The following is a 23,802-nucleotide window of genomic DNA, read 5'->3' on the forward strand; positions in this document are numbered from 1 at the left end:
ATACTCTTAATTTCGTTTGTAGGCAAAAATAAACGAACCGCAACCTATACAGTGCTTACGTAATTTTTTTTTTAAAAACTTAATCAAAACAATAAAAATCAGTAGCACTATTAGTTATGAGATATTTATAGCCTTATTCCACGACAAAATCCTTTTTTTAGGTAAAAATGATCGAAACCTTAAGTTTGTAATATCCCATATTTAAATAATAGAATAACTTACATTTTCTAGTTTCATAAGCACAATAACATTCATATGTAAACTAATCAGTTTTCATTACTTAAATTTTTTTTCCTGTCCCCTAATTAATTAAATTTTTATCTAATTTTTTTAAGTAGTTCTTATTAGCGTTGTAGGAATTAAAACATACAAAACAAAATTTAAACTATTAATTTAGATACTTACATTTATTCGAAACAAAAGAATAAAATATACAAACGCGAGTAAAACGAAACGTAACTTCAAATTCCCTAATTAATAAGAAACATCGATGGCAATCTACAAAAATGCCAGCGCAATTTGGAACTTATCTGCCTTTTTAAACTCGCCATAAAAAATAAAAAAAAACAGGTGTTAATTGCCAGTTTTCCTGCTCCATACTGAACATTAGGGTGAGCTGGTAAAAATGAGATGTTGGAATGTTTACTCCCTCCCTCGAATTCAGCAGCTTTGTTTGGAAGATCGTTCCACTTCTGAAATCGATAAACATTTCTGTGCCCCCTTCCCCGCCGCTTTTAATTGAGCAATCGATCCTATTTTCAATTTCCTCCTAGTACCGATTGTAAAGTATGTACTATTAACTTGCCAGACCGCCATTTAAATAGAATGGATGTATGATTGTTAGCCAAACAATCTATACTAAACCCAAATCCAATAATATTAATATTCTTTTCTCCAGTTTGCAGACGATTTCTCAGAGTAAGTTGTAATCGAACTAAAAGGATTATTGGAAAGCTTCCATAAGATAAATTAGCATCTTAAGCTCCATCAGTGGTTTTAATATGTTATGTAAATATTTATTAATGGTTCTTAAATTTTGATTACTTACTACATTATTGCTTTGTAGCTTCATATTTATCAACATAAATATTCAACAGATGCTTTATTTATGCAAGTTTTGAGACATGATTTATTTCATTAGATACTTACGGTAGCAATTGCGAACAAGAAAATGTCGAGTGATTATAAAATATTTTTGTCGACATTAAGAGTGCATCATTTGAGGTAGCAGAATTAAATTTTGTACATAAGTATTATGATCTAAATACTTAAGAATGACGTTAATAAAGATTGCGTAGCTCGTACGATTACAGTTACATAGACAAATTTTGAAATATCCGGATAGCACCTATTTTCTTTTGCCAACATTTAGAATATACCATTTGAGGGAGCAGAATTAAATTTTGTACGTAAGTATTATGATCTAAATACTTAAGAATGACGTTAATAAAGATTGCGTAGCTCGTACGATTACAGTTACATAGACAAATTTTGAAATATCCGGATAGCACCCATTTTCTTTTGCCAACATTTAGAATATACCATTTGAGGGAGCAGAATTAAATTTTGTACGTAAGTATTATGATCTAAATACTTAAGAATGACGTTAATAAAGATTGCGTAGCTCGTACGATTACAGTTACATAGACAAATTTTGAAATATCCGGATAGCACCCATTTTCTTTTGCCAACATTTAGAATATACCATTTGAGGGAGCAGAATTAAATTTTGTACGTAAGTATTATGATCTAAATACTTAAGAATGACGTTAATAAAGATTGCGTAGCTCGTACGATTACAGTTACATAGACAAATTTTGAAATATCCGGATAGCACCCATTTTCTTTTGCCAACATTTAGAATATACCATTTGAGGGAGCAGAATTAAATTTTGTACGTAAGTATTATGATCTAAATACTTAAGAATGACGTTAATAAAGATTGCGTAGCTTGTACGATTACAGTTACATAGACAAATTTTGAAATATCCGGATAGCACCCATTTTCTTTTGCCAACATTTAGAATATACCATTTGAGGGAGCAGAATTAAATTTTGTACGTAAGTATTATGATCTAAATACTTAAGAATGACGTTAATAAAGATTGCGTAGCTCGTACGATTACAGTTACATAGACAAATTTTGAAATATCCGGATAGCACCCATTTTCTTTTGCCAACATTTAGAATATACCATTTGAGGGAGCAGAATTAAATTTTGTACGTAAGTATTATGATCTAAATACTTAAGAATGACGTTAATAAAGATTGCGTAGCTTGTACGATTACAGTTACATAGACAAATTTTGAAATATCCGGATAGCACCCATTTTCTTTTGCCAACATTTAGAATATACCATTTGAGGGAGCAGAATTAAATTTTGTACGTAAGTATTATGATCTAAATACTTAAGAATGACGTTAATAAAGATTGCGTAGCTTGTACGATTACAGTTACATAGACAAATTTTGAAATATCCGGATAGCACCCATTTTCTTTTGCCAACATTTAGAATATACCATTTGAGGGAGCAGAATTAAATTTTGTACGTAAGTATTATGATCTAAATACTTAAGAATGACGTTAATAAAGATTGCGTAGCTTGTACGATTACAGTTACATAGACAAATTTTGAAATATCCGGATAGCACCCATTTTCTTTTGCCAACATTTAGAATATACCATTTGAGGGAGCAGAATTAAATTTTGTACGTAAGTATTATGATCTAAATACTTAAGAATGACGTTAATAAAGATTGCGTAGCTCGTACGATTACAGTTACATAGACAAATTTTGAAATGTCCGGATAGCACCCATTTTCTTTGATCGAAACGTAATTCTTAATGTAGAAAAACTAAAATGGAGTTGGCACAGTATTATTGGAGTAATTGTGACTCTGGATTTTTACCATGCGTCGCCATTTTTTGTGATCACTAACGAGAAAAAAAGTAGTAAAAACATTTAAAAACCGAGAAAAATGACAAAGAATGTATTTTGCGTTTTAAAAATTTTTGACGTGCCCTCACTCGTCCTACGCGCCCTTAGTTTCTTTTTGTTTTTAAAGGTTTTTATCACGTTTTCTTCTTGTTAGTGGTCATGAAAAATGACGTCGCACTAAAAATACCGTCCTAAGTACAAACACATGCACCTTACTGCGTATATATGCTGGATCGTTTGTCAAACTTCTGAATCTACTGACTATTGTCTTTAATCAGCTGAAATATTGTACCATTTCCACTTATTGTGCTTATTTACTACAAATGCACACCGGATTTTTTGGCCAGCGTCAGGGTTAAACCAACGACATGCAACCTTTAATTAGTGTATGCAGCTTACTACGCATTATATGTGCCGAATCTTCTGTCAAATTTCTTAACCTATAAAACATAGTATTTAAGTAAGCTCTGTACTACATTCACCTTACAACGTATACCGGATTTTTAATCTAGCTTCAGGGTAGAACCAATGATATACGACTTTCAATAAGCACATGCACCTTTATGTGTACAAATTTGTGCACCTTACTACGTCCGCATACCGGATTATTTGTCAAACTTTGAACCTACAAAATATCGCTTTCAACCACCTCAGGCACTGTATTACTTACACCTTACTACGAATGTGCGCCGGATTTTAAGTCTAGCATCAGGGTTGAACCAATGACATACAACCATCCATGTATATGCACTTCACTATGTATATATAGTCACACTTCTTAACCTATAAAACCTAATCCTTAACTTCCGTAAGCACAGTACAACCTACACCTTACTATGTATACGCCCTCGATTTCTAAGTCTAGCTTCAGGGATGAACAAACGGCATACGATTTTTAATGAGTGTATGCAACTTAGTAAATAAAATTCATACACCTTACTACTTGCCGGATCAGTTAAAATTCTGAATTGATTTTGCAGTCCTTGAACTGTGCTTCAATCGGCTGCTCACGGACGGGATTTAAACATATATTTCTGATCATTTATTCATGCCATCGATAAGCCGTACTTACTAAAGAGCACACAAGCCTGAACATGTATGTGTAAAAAAAAATCAAAAAAAAAAATCATGCTACTAATTCGATAAGTAAATCGTGTAACTGAACCACTGTGATAAAGACTTCAACTAGCGTAAGGACCTTACTAAGTACACCTTATTGCGCATGCGTGTAGTTTTTAGTCAAACATCTGAACTTATAATATCATCTTCAACCATCGTAAGCACTGTATTTCGTGTGAATACGCGAATCTTATTACGCATATATGCCGGGTTTTTAGTGTAGATTTAAGAATGAATCCTCACTGAGCGTATGCACCTTATTAAGAACAAATACGTGTATCTTATTACGCATATATGTCGGTTTTTTAGTGTAGATTTAAGAATAAATCCTTACTGAGTGTATGCACCTTATTAAGTACAAATACGTGCATCTTATTACGCATATATGCTGGTTTTTTAGTGTAGATTTAAGAATGAAATCTTTACTGAGCGTATGCACCTTACTACGTACAAATAAGTGCACTTTACAACGCATACATTCCGGATCTTTAGTTAAACTTTGGGACTGAACCACGTATTGTTTAAATAGTGGGTGCATCTTTTTTTACGTCTACACCTCACATATGATATCAAACTTCAATATCCAATCAACGGCTTGTTGCCTTTAAAGCAGCCCTATAATTGGCTGCTTCACGAGCGGGATTTATACACACTTATGATCATTAATCATGCTATCAATAAGCCTTACTTTATAAGGAGAGCCCACATGTGTATGCCTAACAATGAATAAAATAAATCATGCTATAAATTTGTTATGTAAATTACACACTTATTTCAAGTGTCTAATAACCTGTTAATATCTTTTCTTGATCCTTTCTTCTAAAGCACTCCAAAATTTTGACAAGCATCTTGAACGTCGATATATTTTGATGAATTGCCCCACTTCAGTTTTAAGTTTGAAAACAAATTTTTTTTTCGAACTTGTGCAAACTTTAACAAAGGAGCATAATCTTGAGGACTTTGTTCTCTCGTGTATTGATCTTTAAGGAATTTTAAATGATTAATTAGGAAATTTAGATTAAATTATTAGATTCTCTGTTTATTTATTCATAGTGAAATTTATTTCTGATACCACTGTAGGCAACGGTAGGAGAAACAACAACAATAAATAACTGTGATACGGCCTTATCTATTACAAAAATAGCATGTTTTTCTCTCGATAACAGTATTTAATTTAACAGAGATAGCTGTTTTCAAAAGGTGTACTATGGAATCTTAGTGTTCCGTGTAAAAGAGTTCCGTGAGTTTGGCCTTTTAACCAGTATTAATTTTTGAAACTTGTACTTTATTAGTATTCAACCAATAATTCATAATTTAATATTTTTGTTATTTTTAAGAAACTATTTGTGTAAAATGTCTATTTCATATACAAAATTTAATATAATTACATAAATAAATTATATGCATTATTTGCAAATAATATACGAGTATTTTTCCTCATATATATGAGTATTTCCTATAATAATATATGAGTATTTTTCATTCTTAGTTCAAAATAACTAGATTCAAGAATAAAGAATTGTGTTTCTCTAATAACAGTTCTCGCAGTTTATAATAGTTTTTTTTTAGAAAACCATAAAATTCGGCTTATGTTATTTCAACTTGTGCCAAAAACAGAACTGAAAGCCACTCCAGACCTGTGAATTCAACGGCCTCACATAAGACCAAATTTTAGGATTGTTATTCTTAAAAAAGGAAAGAAAAAGTTGATTTTTCCCGTTAAATGCATCCAAATTAGTTTGTTGTCTTTTTTTAGTTATTCTATTCACAGCTGCTAATAATCTTCATTTATAAGTCGGGATATATTAAGTCGGGGTTCCACCATAAAAGAGAAAACAAGTAATTTGGGAGAAGCGTGAAAATCTCTGTACTATTATTGACGCCAGTGACGTTTAATTAATTTCGATAATAAGTTTGAATTAAAATTTTTTAAAAAGACGATTGATTATAAAAAATAATTTCTTTCTGATAAGGAACATTTAGCTGAAATCCTATTACCGTCAAACAATACTAAGAAATATTTCGCGGTTTGCTTTTGCACGTAACGAAAAATCTGATTATTTTAATTTAAACTTATATGTAAAAGTTTTTGCCGTTTCTGTACTCTACCCAAATCTTAAACAATATAATTTTTAACTTGTGTATGCAATATATCGATTATCTGTTGCAAATTGTGAATGATCTGAACTCATTAGGTTACGTCTTAATCAAGTATAATGTTCTGCCTGAATTTAAAAGTAATTTTGGAAAAAGAGTTGTCTAATTTTTCAAATCCATCGTTCAAATGATGAAATTCTCTTTTATTCACAACTCAAGAAGTATTTATGGGATCTCTCTGGTCCCATAGCTCAAAAATAAACTCCCCAACTTAATGCTAAACAAAATTGAAACTGAAAAAAAAAAGAATTCTAAAGAAATTATCAAACAGCAGCGGTCGCCATAGCAACGCATGCAATGACGACGCATGCGCACTGTTTACTATTACTCTTGAATACAGTTGAAAAATTTGATGACGTCCAAATAACGCATGCCATCAAACCCAAAACAACACCCATTTTGCCAATGGGTAAAAAAATTGAGTTATATGTCCGAAAAAAAAAATTAAGCCGAACCTTAGACATTTGGACAAAAAAAGCCTTAGACAATGAAGAATTAAGAAAAAAAAACAGCCTAGTCTGGAGACAACCAGCTTAATTTAAAATTGAAACTCCGCTTTAAAATGAAGGCAGTGACAGCAGGGGCTTATTTTTATTTTCCACGACGAAGTAGTTTCGTCGAACATCATTAGATTAAAATGTATTCTAAAAGGCTAATCATGAGGGAAAAAACTATAAAATGTTATTTAAAAAATAATACTCACGTGGCGGGATGAAAAAGCGGTCTTTTTCGGTTCACCTGGTGTGGTTTCGGTTCTGATACCATATTCACGTCTGCAGAGCAAAAAAGAGAAAAAACCGAATCTCAAAAAATCACTCAAAAACATACAAAAAGTGTTTTACAAAAAAAATCATCCACATCTAAAATAAAAACAAGAAAAAAAGAGAATTGTTTGCATGGAAAGGCATTTAAAAATATCCACAAAAAGCAATTTCATGCAAGCATAAAAATATATTTTGCTGACATTTTACAAAATAGAATACAAAGCATTCGAAAAATATTTACAGGAAGAAAAGAAAAAAATCATTTCTTCTTTAAGATTAACAACATATCCTCCATTTATCAAAGGATAAAAAGTAGGGTAACAATGCGGGGGCAAAAATACATCACCCCTTTTTTTTATATATATTTCCCCATGTATGAAAAGAAATGAACTAAAGAGAGAAGTAATTGAAATGTTTTGTTAAAAGAAAAGCTACGCAGTCTTCTTTTGCATTTTTCTGTGATAGAAACGTAAACTAATGAACTATGCTTCCTATTGCCCCCGTCGTCATTTGCTCAAAAATTTCACTCCCCCCTCCACCTTTGCTCACCCCTGAACAAGTTTTGTAGCAGTTTCAAAGGGAAAAAATAGATTTACTGGAATCTTTAATTAAAACGGAAAAAAAAAACCTCTTCGAGAAAAACTCCTTGACTCTTTTTAAAAAAAAGAAAATATGAATAAGTTGTTTGGGGAAATGTTCAAAAATTTTAGAGAATGTCGTATACTACGATATATTATTTGCATTATAAATAAAATAGCATTTTTTTCATTCTCTTTTTTTTTATTCTCTTTTTTTTCGTTTTTGCTGTTTTTTTTTTCCTTCCAAAAGACACCACTTTCTTCTAACATCGCTACAATTTTTATTTTGTAAACAAACCTAGTTTCATATCAAAAGCATGGTATGTTTTATTCATAGAGTTGCAATATTTTAGAAGTTTTACATATTCGGCATACATATTTAGAAAAAAAGTTTGAGTTTAGAATTCTATAGCTATATTTTAACAAGGAAACCTTAAAAAAAATTTTTGTTTTTGAAATTGATAACAACTTTACTGATGGTTAAAAACAAATGACACGCGTATACTATTTCCCATTTTGCCATTATTCAAAAAGACATTTTAAGAAATCCTGTAATAATTCTCTTAAGTTCTTTAGTAAATATGTCTCACAACATTCTTGATCAACTGATGCCATTTTCAGTTTTTGACTGTTATCATTTCTGCTAGTTTTTAACCTTTCATTCATTTATAAGTTATAGCTCAGCTCTGTTTGTATCAACTTTTTTTGACTGCGCATTGTTTTTTTTTACAGTAATTTTGACAAGGAGTCGGAAAAAAGAAATTTTCAATTTGAACCAAATCGATTGAAAAATTTCTGAGCTATCACATTTTAAGAAGGTCGTAGATTTTAAACTTGATTTCTCATGAACTATTCGACCAATTTTGTTCAAATTTCTTATTTTGTCAATTAAAACTACATTTTATAAAATGATGTTAAAATTTGTCTATCTTACAATTAAAAATTTATTTAAGTATTATTAAATAAAAATAATAAATAATTCTTAAAAATTATTTTTTGCATGGGATATTTTTTTTAGCAAAAGAATTTTATAAATATGTGCAAATTTTTCGATTAGTTTAAAAAGTTCTGGAGTTATGGCGAGATACGCCAAAAGTAAAATTAACACTGAGTCCTAATTTTCGTCTGCTCTTTAGACCAACCTATTATACCATATTTTCCAGATTCCGCCCCCCCCCCCTAATCTAAGGTTAAAACGTTAAGTTTGTCGAAACAAGATAGGTTTATTCATATAAAGTGCATGTTGTGTCAGATTGTTGTCTGCATGTTGTGACTTAAAATATCTTCTGAACTACTTAATTATCATATTTAAGGGTAAGCCTTTGAACCATCAAAATCCTATAACTTAAGTTCTACTACATGAAAATCCGATCATTAGATCAAAAGTTAGTCAGGTTATTTATATATTTTGCACATTGTACAATTACAGCCAAGTTTCAAAATTAGCTTTTTATGAAATACATTAAAGTTACATAATAATTATTAAACGGGAATTGTTGCTAATAACCATAAAATTACCATACCATACTATGCTTCGTACCATAAAATATTTTATTTTGTAGAGTTGCACACCGACGGTGAACTTTGACATCACTGGTCTAGTAACTAGTTTCTACTCTATATCCACGCCCTCTAGTGAGCAGTTTGTCTAAACTAAACTTTATTGAAAATCGTTTCTTTATAGCAGCTGTATATAAATTGTCCTTTTTTTTAATTTGATTTTTAAGAAATTAAATGATTATCAATAATCAATAACATTTTATATATTTCTTGTGCCAGAAAAATCTGAAACTTGCGAATTTTACAGATGTTAAACACATTTTTTCTGAAATTTTTAAAGATTTACAATTTGCAAATTTTAAAATTCAAAAAAAAAAGCAAACTTATATATTCTTAAAAATTACTTTCTTTTACATCATTCTGAAATTCAAGTTCGTGTAATAAAAAAACACAATTTAAGTACTTGAAAAAAGTATATTTATATTAGTCACTGTTTAGTACAAACAATTATTCGAATTTAAGAATGCAAAGAGTGGAAAAAGAAAGATTCTTCTCTTGAGAGAATAATTGCAACTATTGAATTAAGTCTCGGGGATGGAATGTTTGCTTTATTCTATTCCATTTAACCAAGAATCCACTTGATTATCCACTTTCACTGCCAATATTTTAGCATTCTATGTAATAATGTGATTAGGCGTGGGCAATAGGATCAAACGATTCCTTAATGGATGCGGTAGGTTAAATTACGCGTTGGAGAACAAATATACATTTACTATCAATTGTTCCTAGATAAATATTCTTTTAATTTAAAATACATCTCTGTTAACACTTAAATAAATGCAAAATCATAATACAGAATACTATGAAGTGATATTAGCTAATTTGCACTTTAGAGTTATATCCTTGCTAAAAGCAATTTACACTGATAATAATTGATGCCTTAGAAAATATATTTTCAAAATATATATGATATGTTTTAGAAAATATTATTTCAATAATAATTAAGTTAACCTACTAATATACATTTCACATCCCTTATTTCGAGATGAATATTGTCATAATTTGAAATATATCTGTGTTAACACTTAAATAAATGCAAAATCACAATACTGAATACTATGAAGTGATAATAGCAGATTTGCACTTTAGGTTTATATCTTTGCTAAAAGCAATTTACACTGATAATAATTGATGCCTTAGAAAATATATTTTCAAAATATATCTGATATGTTTTAGAAAATATTATTTCAATAATAATTAAGTTATCCTAATTACTAATATACATTTCGCATCCCTTATTTCGAGATGAATATTGTCATAGTTTAAAATATATCAGTGTTAACACTTAAATAAATGCAAAATCACAATACAGAATACTATGAAGTGATAATAGCAGATTTGCACTTTAGGTTTATATCTTTGCTAAAAGCAATTTACACCGATAATAATTGTTGCCTTGAAAAATATATTTTCAAAATATATTGGATAGGCTTTAGAAAATATTATTTCAATAATAATTAGGTTATTATAGTTACAAATACAGATTTACTATCCATTATTCCTAGATGTTATAATTTAAAATATATCTCTGTTAATACTTAAATAAATGCAAAATCACAATACAGAATACTATGAAGTGATATTAGCTAATTTGCGCTTGAGAGTTATATCCTTGTTAAAAGCAATGTACACTGATAATAATTGATGCTTCAGAAAATAGATTTTCAAAATATATTGGATATGCTTTAGAAAATATTACTTCAATTATAATTAGGTCATTATAATTGCACATGTACATTTACTATCCATTATTCCTATATGAATATTGTTTTAATTTAAAATATATCTTTGTGTTAATAATTAAATGAATGCAAAATCACAATACAGAATAGTTCGAAGTGATATGAACTGATTTGCACTTTAGTTTTATAACCTTGCTAAAAGCAATTTACACTGATGATAATTATATTTCAAGCAAAAAATTAGTTTCATTTGTTTAACGATGAAATAAGTGTTTGGGATATGCTTTAGAAAATATTACTTCAATAATAATTAGGTTATTATAATTACAAATATACATTTACTATTCCTTATTCCTAGATGAATATTGTTTTTATTTATAACATATCTGTGTGTTAATAATTAAATAAATGCTAAAACTTAATACAGAATAGTTTGAAGTCATAATAGAAGATTTGCACTTCAGATTTATATCCTTGCTAAAAGCAATTTACCATGATAATGATTATATTCCAAGTAAAAAATTTGTTTAATTTGTTTTAACGTTTTAGAAAATAATATTTGAATAATACATACTAGGTGTCGTAATAGTTTTTGGTGTGCGCGTGGATTAAATGATAAATTCAGCGTGGATTAAATGACTAAATCATTCTTGATAAGCGTTAGTTTAGAATCCCCCTTAATCATTATCTAATTTGAGCTTTGGATTGAATTTACTTTGATTGATTATTTTGAAAGTACATCAAGATGTTGCGCAAAATAATTAATCACCGATAATTTTGTTTTCTTTTAACAGGAAAATAAATTAATGTACCAGGATCATTTTAGGAAACGATATCTTTGATTATTACATAGATATCATTTTTGTTTTAAAAAAACTACACAGATGAATAAAAGTCATGGAAGAATATGCGTTAAATGAATAAAATATTCAAAAGGCAAAATATTTAAGCAATATGTTATATGTGTTCAAAATAATTTCTTCGTAAAATACTCACTTTTACTAAGGTATAATTTAAACTTGAAAAAAAGCATATATTGCAACAAAAGAAAAGAGAAAAAAAGGGAAAAAAACTAGCAAACAAATGGTGTCCGTTTATTATCAATACAGATTAAAGAACATATGCGGCATCGAAAGTATTTAAGAACTTTTTCTACTAGTATGCTAATATATTTAATAAAAGTATTTCTTAGAAGTAAAAAAAAAAGCGAGTGATAGTAAACATTTCTTGGTCGAATGTATGCAATGCCCTGCTGCAGTAATAAACTTAACTGTCATTTAAATAATGAGTGAATTGCCTTCTTTTATTATTTTTATTGAATTCATGAAAATCGCAGTAATCGTTTGGTTATTTGTTTTATTTTAATTCTAAAAATACTTTAATATTTTTTTTTAGAATTTCGAAATTCAAAGCAGGCGGAATTACATTTTTCTTGGGCAAGTTACAATTTGATTTAAATATCTTTTTTCTGTGGAAATTATTTTCTTTTCGAATATATTGCATACATTAGAAAGATGGCCATCCACCATTTTAAACGAACAGACGAATAAATATTTATAGCTGTTATTACTCATAGTTACTACAAAAATGATTTTTGATAAACTACTTAGGGGAACAAAATTTTTACTGCTCTTATACACTTACTTGATCTTCCCTAATTTGCGTGTTTGGGATTTTTGCTCCTAAAGCTACAGATTTTTAAAAAAGTTTTAAATGATATTTTTAGTCTTTTTTTGTTACAGTACTCAAGTTTAGGACATTATATAAAACACGAGGTAGAGTAAATGCTAAAGCAAACTTTTAGGAGAGTTAGAGCACATCATCAGAATCAAAATTACGTACGAACCCATGTCCCATCATGTTTTCATAAGCGGCTAAGAACGCTTTCTAATCATGACCTATTTAAAAACACACGAAGCAATACATAGTAGGGAAGCGCTCCTAGTGGCGTACTATGATAATTCCGGGCATGAGTTCCAATGCAATTTTAATCCCAATGATGTACCTTGACTCCTCACGAACTTATTATGTGACCCCCCTGTTGTACATAAATGCTTTTAAACTTGTACGTTGCAACGATGAATAATGAATTTTTCATATAAGTGACCAAGTTAAATGAAAAACTTGCCAGTGACTTGCCAAAACTTTTAAAACTAACCAGTGATATATTGTGCAAAAAGAAACTTTGAAAAATGCACTGTGATGAAACCTACAGTGGAATGTCCTTTAGTATTGTTAACTCAAATACCTTGTTCATACTAATGACGTGGCATAAGTTAACAAATTAAAATTTAGTTTACACCGAGCACAAAATTTTAACTATCCTAATCACAATATACCAATAAAATATGAAAATTAAAAAATAACATACAGAATAATCTAGTTACTCTTCTAAAAGTATTTCAAATATATCATTTAATTTTTAGAAAAAAATGTAATAATGTTATATATTTGTTGTTTCGCAAATTAGTGATTGCAGGGGTTTCCAACTTACACGAGGCCGGAGGCCGCAATTAAAACACCAGTCAAATGGCAGGTCGCAAATTTATCAAAATTTTATATAGGACTCTTTTATGTTTGAAGGAACATTAACTATTACAGTCAGATTTTTATTAAAGTTTTTTTAATATTGAAAAGCAAAATAACAAGCATTACAAATAATGCTTGTTACGTATCATTTTGAATCTTCTCTTAATCTGAAACTTAGTGAAAAAAAATTTTTTTTTCTTTTAAATTTAATTCTATGATAAATTAACATTTATTTCGACTTATTAGGAATTATAGCAACAAAAAAAAATTCTCGAGCATCTGAAATTAATTTTTTCCCCGCTCATGCAATATTCAATTCTAGGAATTTAAATAAAACACGATATTCATCCCTTCTTTTAAGCATTTTAAAAATTACAGATGTAAATAATTTCGTCCAATGGTTTCAAAATGTTAGATGGGAGAATTTCTTCGAGAAAATTTCTGATACGCACTTGCTAAATTTTATATTCACTAAATACTAAAAAAAAGAAAGAAAAAAGAGAAACATACACGATTATTTTTGTACGTGAATAATAATTTTTTTGGAGACAAAACCTGAGAATTTTTTTTTTTGCACTGTTGGTATTTTAAATTTCACAGAAACGAAGAAGTTAGGTTTTTTTAAGATTTTTTTAGGTTTTTAGGTTTTTTAGAGTGCATGGAACATGGGTAAATCTTCACGATCTGTACGAAAACTTCCTAAAGTGTTTTTAAAAGTAATAAAACAGCAATTATGAGTAAGGTTAAATATGGAATAGGAAAATTAAAAACAATAACATATAGAATAATCTATCTCCGTTTCTAAAAGTATTTTAAATGCATCCCTTTAATTGAAAAAAAAATATGTTATATTTTTGTTGTTTCACAAATTAGTGATTCAGTAAGAGTTACGAAACATGGGTACAAATCTTCACGTAAACTTCCTAAAGTGCTTTTAAAAGTAATAAAACAGCGATTATGAGTAAGGTTAAATATGGAATAGGAAAATTAAAAACAATAACATATAGAATAATCTATCTCCGTTTCTAAAAGTATTTTAAATGCATCCCTTTAATTGAAAAAAAAATATGTTATATTTTTGTTGTTTCACAAATTAGTGATTCAGTAAGAGTTACGAAACATGGGTACAAATCTTCACGTAAACTTCCTAAAGTGCTTTTAAAAGTAATAAAACAGCGATTATGAGTAAGGTTAAATATGGAATAGGAAAATTAAAAACAATAACATATAGAATAATCTATCTCCGTTTCTAAAAGTATTTTAAATGCATCCCTTTAATTGAAAAAAAAATATGTTATATTTTTGTTGTTTCACAAATTAGTGATTCAGTAAGAGTTACGAAACATGGGTACAAATCTTCACGTAAACTTCCTAAAGTGCTTTTAAAAGTAATAAAACAGCGATTATGAGTAAGGTTAAATATGGAATAGGAAAATTAAAAACAATAACATATAGAATAATCTATCTCCGTTTCTAAAAGTATTTTAAATGCATCCCTTTAATTGAAAAAAAAATATGTTATATTTTTGTTGTTTCACAAATTAGTGATTCAGTAAGAGTTACGAAACATGGGTACAAATCTTCACGTAAACTTCCTAAAGTGCTTTTAAAAGTAATAAAACAGCGATTATGAGTAAGGTTAAATATGGAATAGGAAAATTAAAAACAATAACATATAGAATAATCTATCTCCGTTTCTAAAAGTATTTTAAATGCATCCCTTTAATTGAAAAAAAAATATGTTATATTTTTGTTGTTTCACAAATTAGTGATTCAGTAAGAGTTACGAAACATGGGTACAAATCTTCACGTAAACTTCCTAAAGTGCTTTTAAAAGTAATAAAACAGCGATTATGAGTAAGGTTAAATATGGAATAGGAAAATTAAAAACAATAACATATAGAATAATCTATCTCCGTTTCTAAAAGTATTTTAAATGCATCCCTTTAATTGAAAAAAAAATATGTTATATTTTTGTTGTTTCACAAATTAGTGATTCAGTAAGAGTTACGAAACATGGGTACAAATCTTCACGTAAACTTCCTAAAGTGCTTTTAAAAGTAATAAAACAGCGATTATGAGTAAGGTTAAATATGGAATAGGAAAATTAAAAACAATAACATATAGAATAATCTATCTCCGTTTCTAAAAGTATTTTAAATGCATCCCTTTAATTGAAAAAAAAATATGTTATATTTTTGTTGTTTCACAAATTAGTGATTCAGTAAGAGTTACGAAACATGGGTACAAATCTTCACGTAAACTTCCTAAAGTGCTTTTAAAAGTAATAAAACAGCGATTATGAGTAAGGTTAAATATGGAATAGGAAAATTAAAAACAATAACATATAGAATAATCTATCTCCGTTTCTAAAAGTATTTTAAATGCATCCCTTTAATTGAAAAAAAAATATGTTATATTTTTGTTGTTTCACAAATTAGTGATTCAGTAAGAGTTACGAAACATGGGTACAAATCTTCACGTAAACTTCCTAAAGTGCTTTTAAAAGTAATAAAACAGCGATTATGAGTAAGGTTAAATATGGAATAGGAAAATTAAAAACAATAACATATAGAATAATCTATCTCCGTTTCTAAAAGTATTTTAAATGCATCCCTTTAATTGAAAAAAAAATATGTTATATTTTTGTTGTTTCACAAATTAGTGATTCAGTAAGAGTTACGAAACATGGGTACAAATCTTCACGTAAACTTCCTAAAGTGCTTTTAAAAGTAATAAAACAGCGATTATGAGTAAGGTTAAATATGGAATAGGAAAATTAAAAACAATAACATATAGAATAATCTATCTCCGTTTCTAAAAGTATTTTAAATGCATCCCTTTAATTGAAAAAAAAATATGTTATATTTTTGTTGTTTCACAAATTAGTGATTCAGTAAGAGTTACGAAACATGGGTACAAATCTTCACGTAAACTTCCTAAAGTGCTTTTAAAAGTAATAAAACAGCGATTATGAGTAAGGTTAAATATGGAATAGGAAAATTAAAAACAATAACATATAGAATAATCTATCTCCGTTTCTAAAAGTATTTTAAATGCATCCCTTTAATTGAAAAAAAAATATGTTATATTTTTGTTGTTTCACAAATTAGTGATTCAGTAAGAGTTACGAAACATGGGTACAAATCTTCACGTAAACTTCCTAAAGTGCTTTTAAAAGTAATAAAACAGCGATTATGAGTAAGGTTAAATATGGAATAGGAAAATTAAAAACAATAACATATAGAATAATCTATCTCCGTTTCTAAAAGTATTTTAAATGCATCCCTTTAATTGAAAAAAAAATATGTTATATTTTTGTTGTTTCACAAATTAGTGATTCAGTAAGAGTTACGAAACATGGGTACAAATCTTCACGTAAACTTCCTAAAGTGCTTTTAAAAGTAATAAAACAGCGATTATGAGTAAGGTTAAATATGGAATAGGAAAATTAAAAACAATAACATATAGAATAATCTATCTCCGTTTCTAAAAGTATTTTAAATGCATCCCTTTAATTGAAAAAAAATTATGTTATATTTTTGTTGTTTCACAAATTAGTGATTCAGTAAGAGTTACGAAACATGGGTACAAATCTTCATGAGCTACACGTAAACTTCCTAAAGTGTTTTTAAAAGTAATAAAACAGCGATTATGAGTAAGGTTAAACGTGGAAGAATTTTATCTTTTGTTGGTAACATTTAAACGCAATACGTTTTAGAGAGAATTTCAAGGTAAAGTTGAAAAGTAAAGTAACATTTTAAAGTAAAGTAATTAATTACTTCCTAAAGTGTAAAGTAAGTAATTAGTAACTTCCTAAAGTGTTTTTAAAAGTAATAAAACAGCGATTATGAGTAAGGTTAAACGTGGAAGAATTTTATCTTTTGTTGGTAACATTTAAACGCAATACGTTTTAGAGAGAATTTCAAGGTAAAGTTGAAAAGTAAAGTAACATTTTAAAGTAAAGTAATTAGTTTTTCTTTGAAACTAACAACTTTTGTGCTTTAATTGCTTTCAAACTCGACACCATAATTATTTCCATCACAACCATTGTCCTTTAAAATATTATAGGAATTAAGCGTTGTAATATTAAATAAAAACCCATTAATATGTAATATTAACTGGAATAAATTTACTCACACATTGAGGAAATAATCCATCTTGTGCATAATCCAGCCATTTGTGCTCTTATACAATAATTATATTAGTTAACGAAAGACTTATAGAACAAAAGAACAGGGAACTCTATCCTCTACCCTCGCCTTTCGTATGGTTCCGCAACTGCAGTACGCTGCCTGGTGATAGGATACGTTCATATTTTAGTCTTTCGTCCTACGCATGCTGATACTCTTTTTAAAATAATACAGGACATAAATATCCAATGGAAAGTTTGATTTATAAAAAATCTTTAAATTAATACACATAACGATTTCAGTCATATGTATTTCAATGCAACATCAAAATTGCATTTGAACAAATGTTTCAAAGAATTTGTTTAGATAAAGAATTATTAATTTCCATGCTTGAAGTTGCAACAGGTTTAAATACTTTATTCTGAAAGAAATTGGCATAATGTGAATGTTACTGTGAATGACCGAAATTGGTGATTGCTGACTCCCACCGGTGAATGTTGACAATTACATAGTTGCTTTGGCTAATATCCGAAATTTATACTAAGTCTAGTTAAGCGCCCCTGCCCGGTATGCCTTACATCAATGTTTTCTTAAGATGCAGTGTCACTGCCCCGTATGTATTTAACTGGTACTCCGAACACTGGTATAATAATATCAACGAGTAAATTAATATCAACGAATAAATTAATATCATATTGGATATAACAAATATTTCAGACATTCACCGAAACGACTATGTGATTGTTGACATTCACCGGTGAAAGTCGACATTCTCTTGATTTTGGTCCTTCACGGTAACATATGAAAAATGCAAGAAAAATGCAAATCAGTGCAATTATCATTAAAATTTAAGAGTTTTGCTCTATATTTTTATTAAGCTTCTCGTTCTCAAAGTGAGAAAAAAAATTTTAGTCCAAAAAATATTAAACAGGTATGCTTAACCGTTAATACTTGTGATAGCTCACTCACGTGATATTTCAGTCTCTGGTTGCCAACGCGAAAAAGATTTATCGTTCTTTTTACAATCTGCATCCACTCATTATTTTTTTTTATATAATAAGATAGATTATTAATTAGTAAACTAATAAAATAAAAATAACGAGTTGTAAGAAAAGCCACATAAATTTGCTGTAATGAAGTGCATCCTTAAAAAAAAGAGAACTCTGATTAGTAATGGGGACTAATGATTCGCAGTGCCATTATAAAGAGCGCAACTTGCAGTTCTAAATCCAGATATATTGCACTTCTTTGTGTAGGGTAAGCTTCAGTAATAAATGAGGTTTTCGTAACCAAAATAATCTTTTCGGTTCTCTTTCGGAAGCTGTGACTGCGACGAACTTTTTTACACATCTGATGCGAAACACATATTTTTCTAGGTATCATATTTGTCGAACGAAACGTGTTTTAAAATACTTGGAATTTTAATGAGAAAAAAAGCTCATATTTTAATTAAGCCTAAAAAATTCGATCATTTAGTGACAGTTATGGAGTATTAAACAAATAGTAAAACGGCTTTTCATGAAAGGAATTAAATAAAAATTAAGTAAAAAATAAAAGCTAACTGTACTTTTCAAGGATTGACATTAATGGAGATTTACGACATTTTAAAATTTCTTAAAATTGCTGCAATAAAATCTGAAACTGATATTTTTATTCTGCTTAACTCTTAAAACGATTAGTTTCGCGAAGAATCAAGTGAAAAGTAAGAACACTATAATTTTCATGGAGTGGCAACAGCTTAGCCACTTAACTTTAATATGATAATTTTTTTTAATTTTTTCATCTTTATAGGATATAGAATGTTGTATTAAAATGTTTTATTATTATTTATTTTGCTCTATTTGTTCCGCCATTTTTAAAACATTTTTATGAAACGAATCAAATCTAAAGTTAGCAGAACACAAAGTGTTCTATTTTGCAATGTAGAACTTGTCATTTTAATCAAGACATTTCCTCTTTTTTCTTAATCTTTATTTATCTTCTTTAACAGAATGCTACATGTAAATGACTAACCGATTCTTCAATTTGTTGTATTTACAGAAATATAACTTTCTGGCAAAACATAAATATTTAACTCCTTTTTAAAAAAAAAAACGATATAACGCATATTTTTAACTGAATTTCGACCTCGAATCCAAGTTGTATTATGTTCGAAAGCTAAATATGACTGTATAGTGCACTTTATGTGATAGTTTTAACTAGAGATGAGTCAAAACAGCTGTTTCTAAGTCAGCTGTTACAAAGCAAAATCACACTTTTTATAAAATAACAGAAGCTGGCCGTAAACATTTTTCGCATTAAGGGAAACAGCTGCAAGAATTGCGTTTCGCGATGGAGATATAACATGAGAAACATCGATCTATTATTAGTATTTATCATCCAATAAAACGTATTTTATTTTCCGAAATCATCCAACGATATTTTGATTGGTTGAACTATAAATTCATACAGTCTTAAAGACCGATTATTTAACAATTACTTTATATATTGTAATAAACTAGTCAAGCTTTTTTATTCCGATTATTTCTGTTTCAGAGAAACTTTTCCTGGCAAGAAACTTTTCCACAAGGGAAAACTTTCCAGAAAATTCTGTTTTACTTTCACTGATAATTTAAAAATTAAAGTATAGAAAAAGAGAAACCAGGTAAGCCGAAAGGAAATCATAAAGTTTCAAAATGCATAACAAATGTTTTAAAAATATTTAAATGCAAACAAGTTACTGCTGTATCACTTCTGAACCGCGCCGTTCTTTGTCAGTCAGCCACAATTTGTTTGCATTTAAATATTGTACCAAAATCAAGGTTCATTTCGATTGGAGATAAATAAACCTTGACTCCGAAACGTTATAAACAGAAAATTCTAGATCTTTTATTTACTTATAAATTTTTATAAAGATCATTTAAAAAATTAAGGAAAACCTAAATCTTGAATATATATATATATATATATATATATATATATATATATATATATATATATGTCACGGCGAAAGACCGAAATCGGTGGTTGTTGACTTTCACCGGTGAATGTCGACTAACACCAAATACGTCGGTGAAAGATCGAATATTTCATTACATTCGGACCCTCACCGGTGTATGTCGACAATCACAGATATGCTTTGGTGAATGTCCGAAATATTTATTACATTCGATTTGATATGGATTTATTCGTGATATGAATTTATTTATTAAATTATTATTATTATTATTTGATATTTTAACCCTACACTGATGTTTTTTAAGGTTAAGTGCCACTGCCCGGTATACCCTACACTGATGTTTTTTTAAGGTTAAGTGCCACTGCCCGGTATATCCTACACTGATGTTTTTTTATGGTTAAGTGCCACTGCCCGGTATACATTTGCCCGGTATACCCTACACTGATGTTTTTTTAAGGTTAAGTGCCACTGCCCGGTATAAATTTGCCCGGTATACCCTACACTGATGTTTTTTTAAGGTCAAGTGCCATTGCCCGGTATATATTTGCCCGATACTCCGAACACTGATGTTTGTTCTAATCTATCGTCAGTAAGTATTAAAATATAGAATAAATATAAATATATCAAATGAATATAATAATATTAATGAATAAATTAATATAAAATTAGATATAACAAATATTTCGGACATTCACCAAAGCGACTATGTGATTGTTGACATTCACCGGTGAGAGTCAGAAATAAGGGTATTTAGCAAATATTTCGGACATACACCAAGCGACTACGTGATTGTTGACATTCACCGGTGAATGTCGACATTCTGCAGATCTCGGTGTTTCACCGTAACATATATATGTATATACTCCGGAATTTTTCCTCTTTGCATGATTTATTTTTAAAATTATAAATGTGAATTAAAATAAAAACGCAAAAACACGTTTTAAACTATTGTAAAAATTATAAATTTTATAACTCTTAAAATCAGCTATCTTTGAGATGATTCTTTGGAGGAGAAAGGTGTTCAAATATAATAATATTAATAAAAGCATAAGAATTAAATAAAAATATCAAAACTATCATAATGTAAATAAAACTTTTTCTTCGCATTTAAACTAATAAAGTTACAAATCTCAGCTTTATGTTATTTATTCTCTTTCGATAGAATATTCAAGTATTTTTAAGAGGAAACTTTCCCGTATTTAATATTTGAAACAAATGAATTCCCAAATCTCAGCTTTATGTAATGCAAATAATTGTAGCAAAAACAAAATCGTTATTTAAAGTATCGATTTTACTTTTGTTTAAGAAAACGAAGCAGAAAGCGGTCGACAGCTGCCAATTTTAGAAGGAGACGCAATTTTAAGCCCATCTTTTCCGATTTCAAATGAATATTCTGAAGAAATTCTTTTCCTTTCTTCTTCTTCGATTCGAACATCCATATCTGATGAAACGTAGCAAAAACGCTGACAGGCCCCTCCCGTATCTCCTCTTTTTTATTGTTTTTAACATTCCGATATGTGTGCTATTTTCTAGGAAAAGAGTTACGTCATAGGAATAACAATATATTATTTTGGATTGAAACCTATAAACTTGGATGATGATAACCTATAAAATGAATTTAGAAGAAAAAAAATCTTAGGATTGATATTTACATTAAGAGATTTATTGCTTTTATCACGAAAAAAAAAATATTGCTGTAAAATTTAGCATGCATTTCGCATGCAAATTTGAATAGATGTTACTATAAATGACGGAAATTGCTGGTTTTTGACTTTCACCGGTGAATGTCGACAATCACATAGTCGCTTTGGTAAATGTCCGAAACATATACTAGGTCCAGTTAAGTGCCAATGTTCGGTGTATATTTGCCCGGTATGCCTTACATCAATGTTTTTGAAGATTCAGTGCCGCTGCCCGGTATGCCTTACCTCAATGTTTCTTAAGGTCAAGTGCCATAACCCAATATGCATTTAACTGGTATTCCGAACACTGATGTTGCTCCAAATCTTTCCTTAGCAGATATTAAAATATCGAATGAATATAATAATATCGACGAATAAATTAATATCAAATCGGATATAACAAATATTTCGGACATTCACCAAAGAGACTATGTGATTGTTGACATTTACCGGTGAAAGTCGACATTCTCTTGATTTCGGTCAGTCATGGTTAACATATACACTGAAACGATTGCTTTTATTTGATTGTTCCATATCGTTTTAAGTTCGTGAGATCTGAGCCTTATTATAATTGATGTCAATGTAGTTTAATTAATTTTAATAATATGTACTAGTGTTACCATTTTAATTGGTATTTTTAATAGGTACTAAATTTACTAATTTTGGTGTTAGCTACCTACTATAAGTACTACGGAAATTAGTTTTTACGACCACCGAAAGGGATAAATACTGAAGAAAATTGTTGATTTTTGTAATTTTTGATTATTAAATTTTGATTAGTGTAGTTTTTGATTGACCTCGAACAATAGCATTATGCCAAATGATATTGAATGTAATCAATCTTTATTTTGATGCGATGAACTTTTAAAAATATCTTTTAGTTAATATGATAACGTAAAACCATCTGGAAGTGAAACAAATAGGTAAAAAAATATAAAGCTGGGAAAATTTTTTAGCCTGTATCGGTATATGTCGTTAAGTTTTTTGGATGTTTCCGTAGTAAATATAATTCATTGGCTGTTAACTTTTTTTTCACCTCGTTCAAAGAACAGGTATTCGACTAGTTAAAAATAAGTTTTAGTGCTAAATTTCACGTATAGGTTTAAACACGTAACAATTTCAAGGCATATTGTTAGAGTTTAAACATTTAATTCATTTGGTAGAGGAAAAATAATAAAATCGAATAACTTGATTTAGATAATAGAATACGATGGGAAATACAAAAATTTATAAAACTTATACTTTAAATAACAATAGCTAAGTTAAAAAAGAATATTAAAATGCTGAATAAGTTTTAAATTGAAGAGACACCAAAACTGCTTTATTGAAAAAATGTACTTATTTTTTTTCTTTTAAAAATATTCATACTCAGCAAATTTAGATTTTTTCGTTTTTATGTAAAATCGGAAGCATGGAACTTTTTTCTGCATAAAATAGAAGGCATACAGAAATGGCGACAGCTGTCAATTTTGCAAAGAGACGCAATTTAAAGTCTCACTCTCTGGATTTTAAATGGATTGTTCTTAACAAATCTCATCATGGTACTGTCTCTCTTTTATTTTGGATTTTATTCTTTTCAAACAACCATGTCTAATGAGACGAAACGGAAAAATGGCGTTTCTCTAAATTTATATACTTGCATTTCCACTAGCTATGAAGAATCAAAAGCAAGGATTTTCAGTATCGCAGTATATTATTTTCGATGGTTACCCATCAACTTT

At 28.9% G+C, this 23,802-nt stretch overlaps 1 protein-coding gene across 2 annotated transcripts in view; it reads right to left on the bottom strand.

Annotated features, from left to right (window-relative positions):
- The window catches only part of LOC107449963 (uncharacterized), a 354,659-nt gene that overhangs the window by 71,939 nt on the left and 258,918 nt on the right, over nt 1-23,802 (bottom strand). For both annotated transcript variants that reach the window (XM_087166351.1, XM_087166352.1), the window contains exon 3: nt 6,919-6,988. In XM_087166351.1, the coding sequence (XP_087022477.1) occupies nt 6,919-6,988 (70 nt within the window). The remainder of the gene's footprint in view (nt 1-6,918; nt 6,989-23,802) is intronic.

The sequence above is a fragment of the Parasteatoda tepidariorum genome, chromosome 6, assembly GCF_982258835.1.
Source record: "Parasteatoda tepidariorum strain Cologne lab strain chromosome 6, Ptep-v5.0, whole genome shotgun sequence".
Classification (NCBI taxonomy): Eukaryota; Metazoa; Arthropoda; class Arachnida; order Araneae; family Theridiidae; genus Parasteatoda; species Parasteatoda tepidariorum.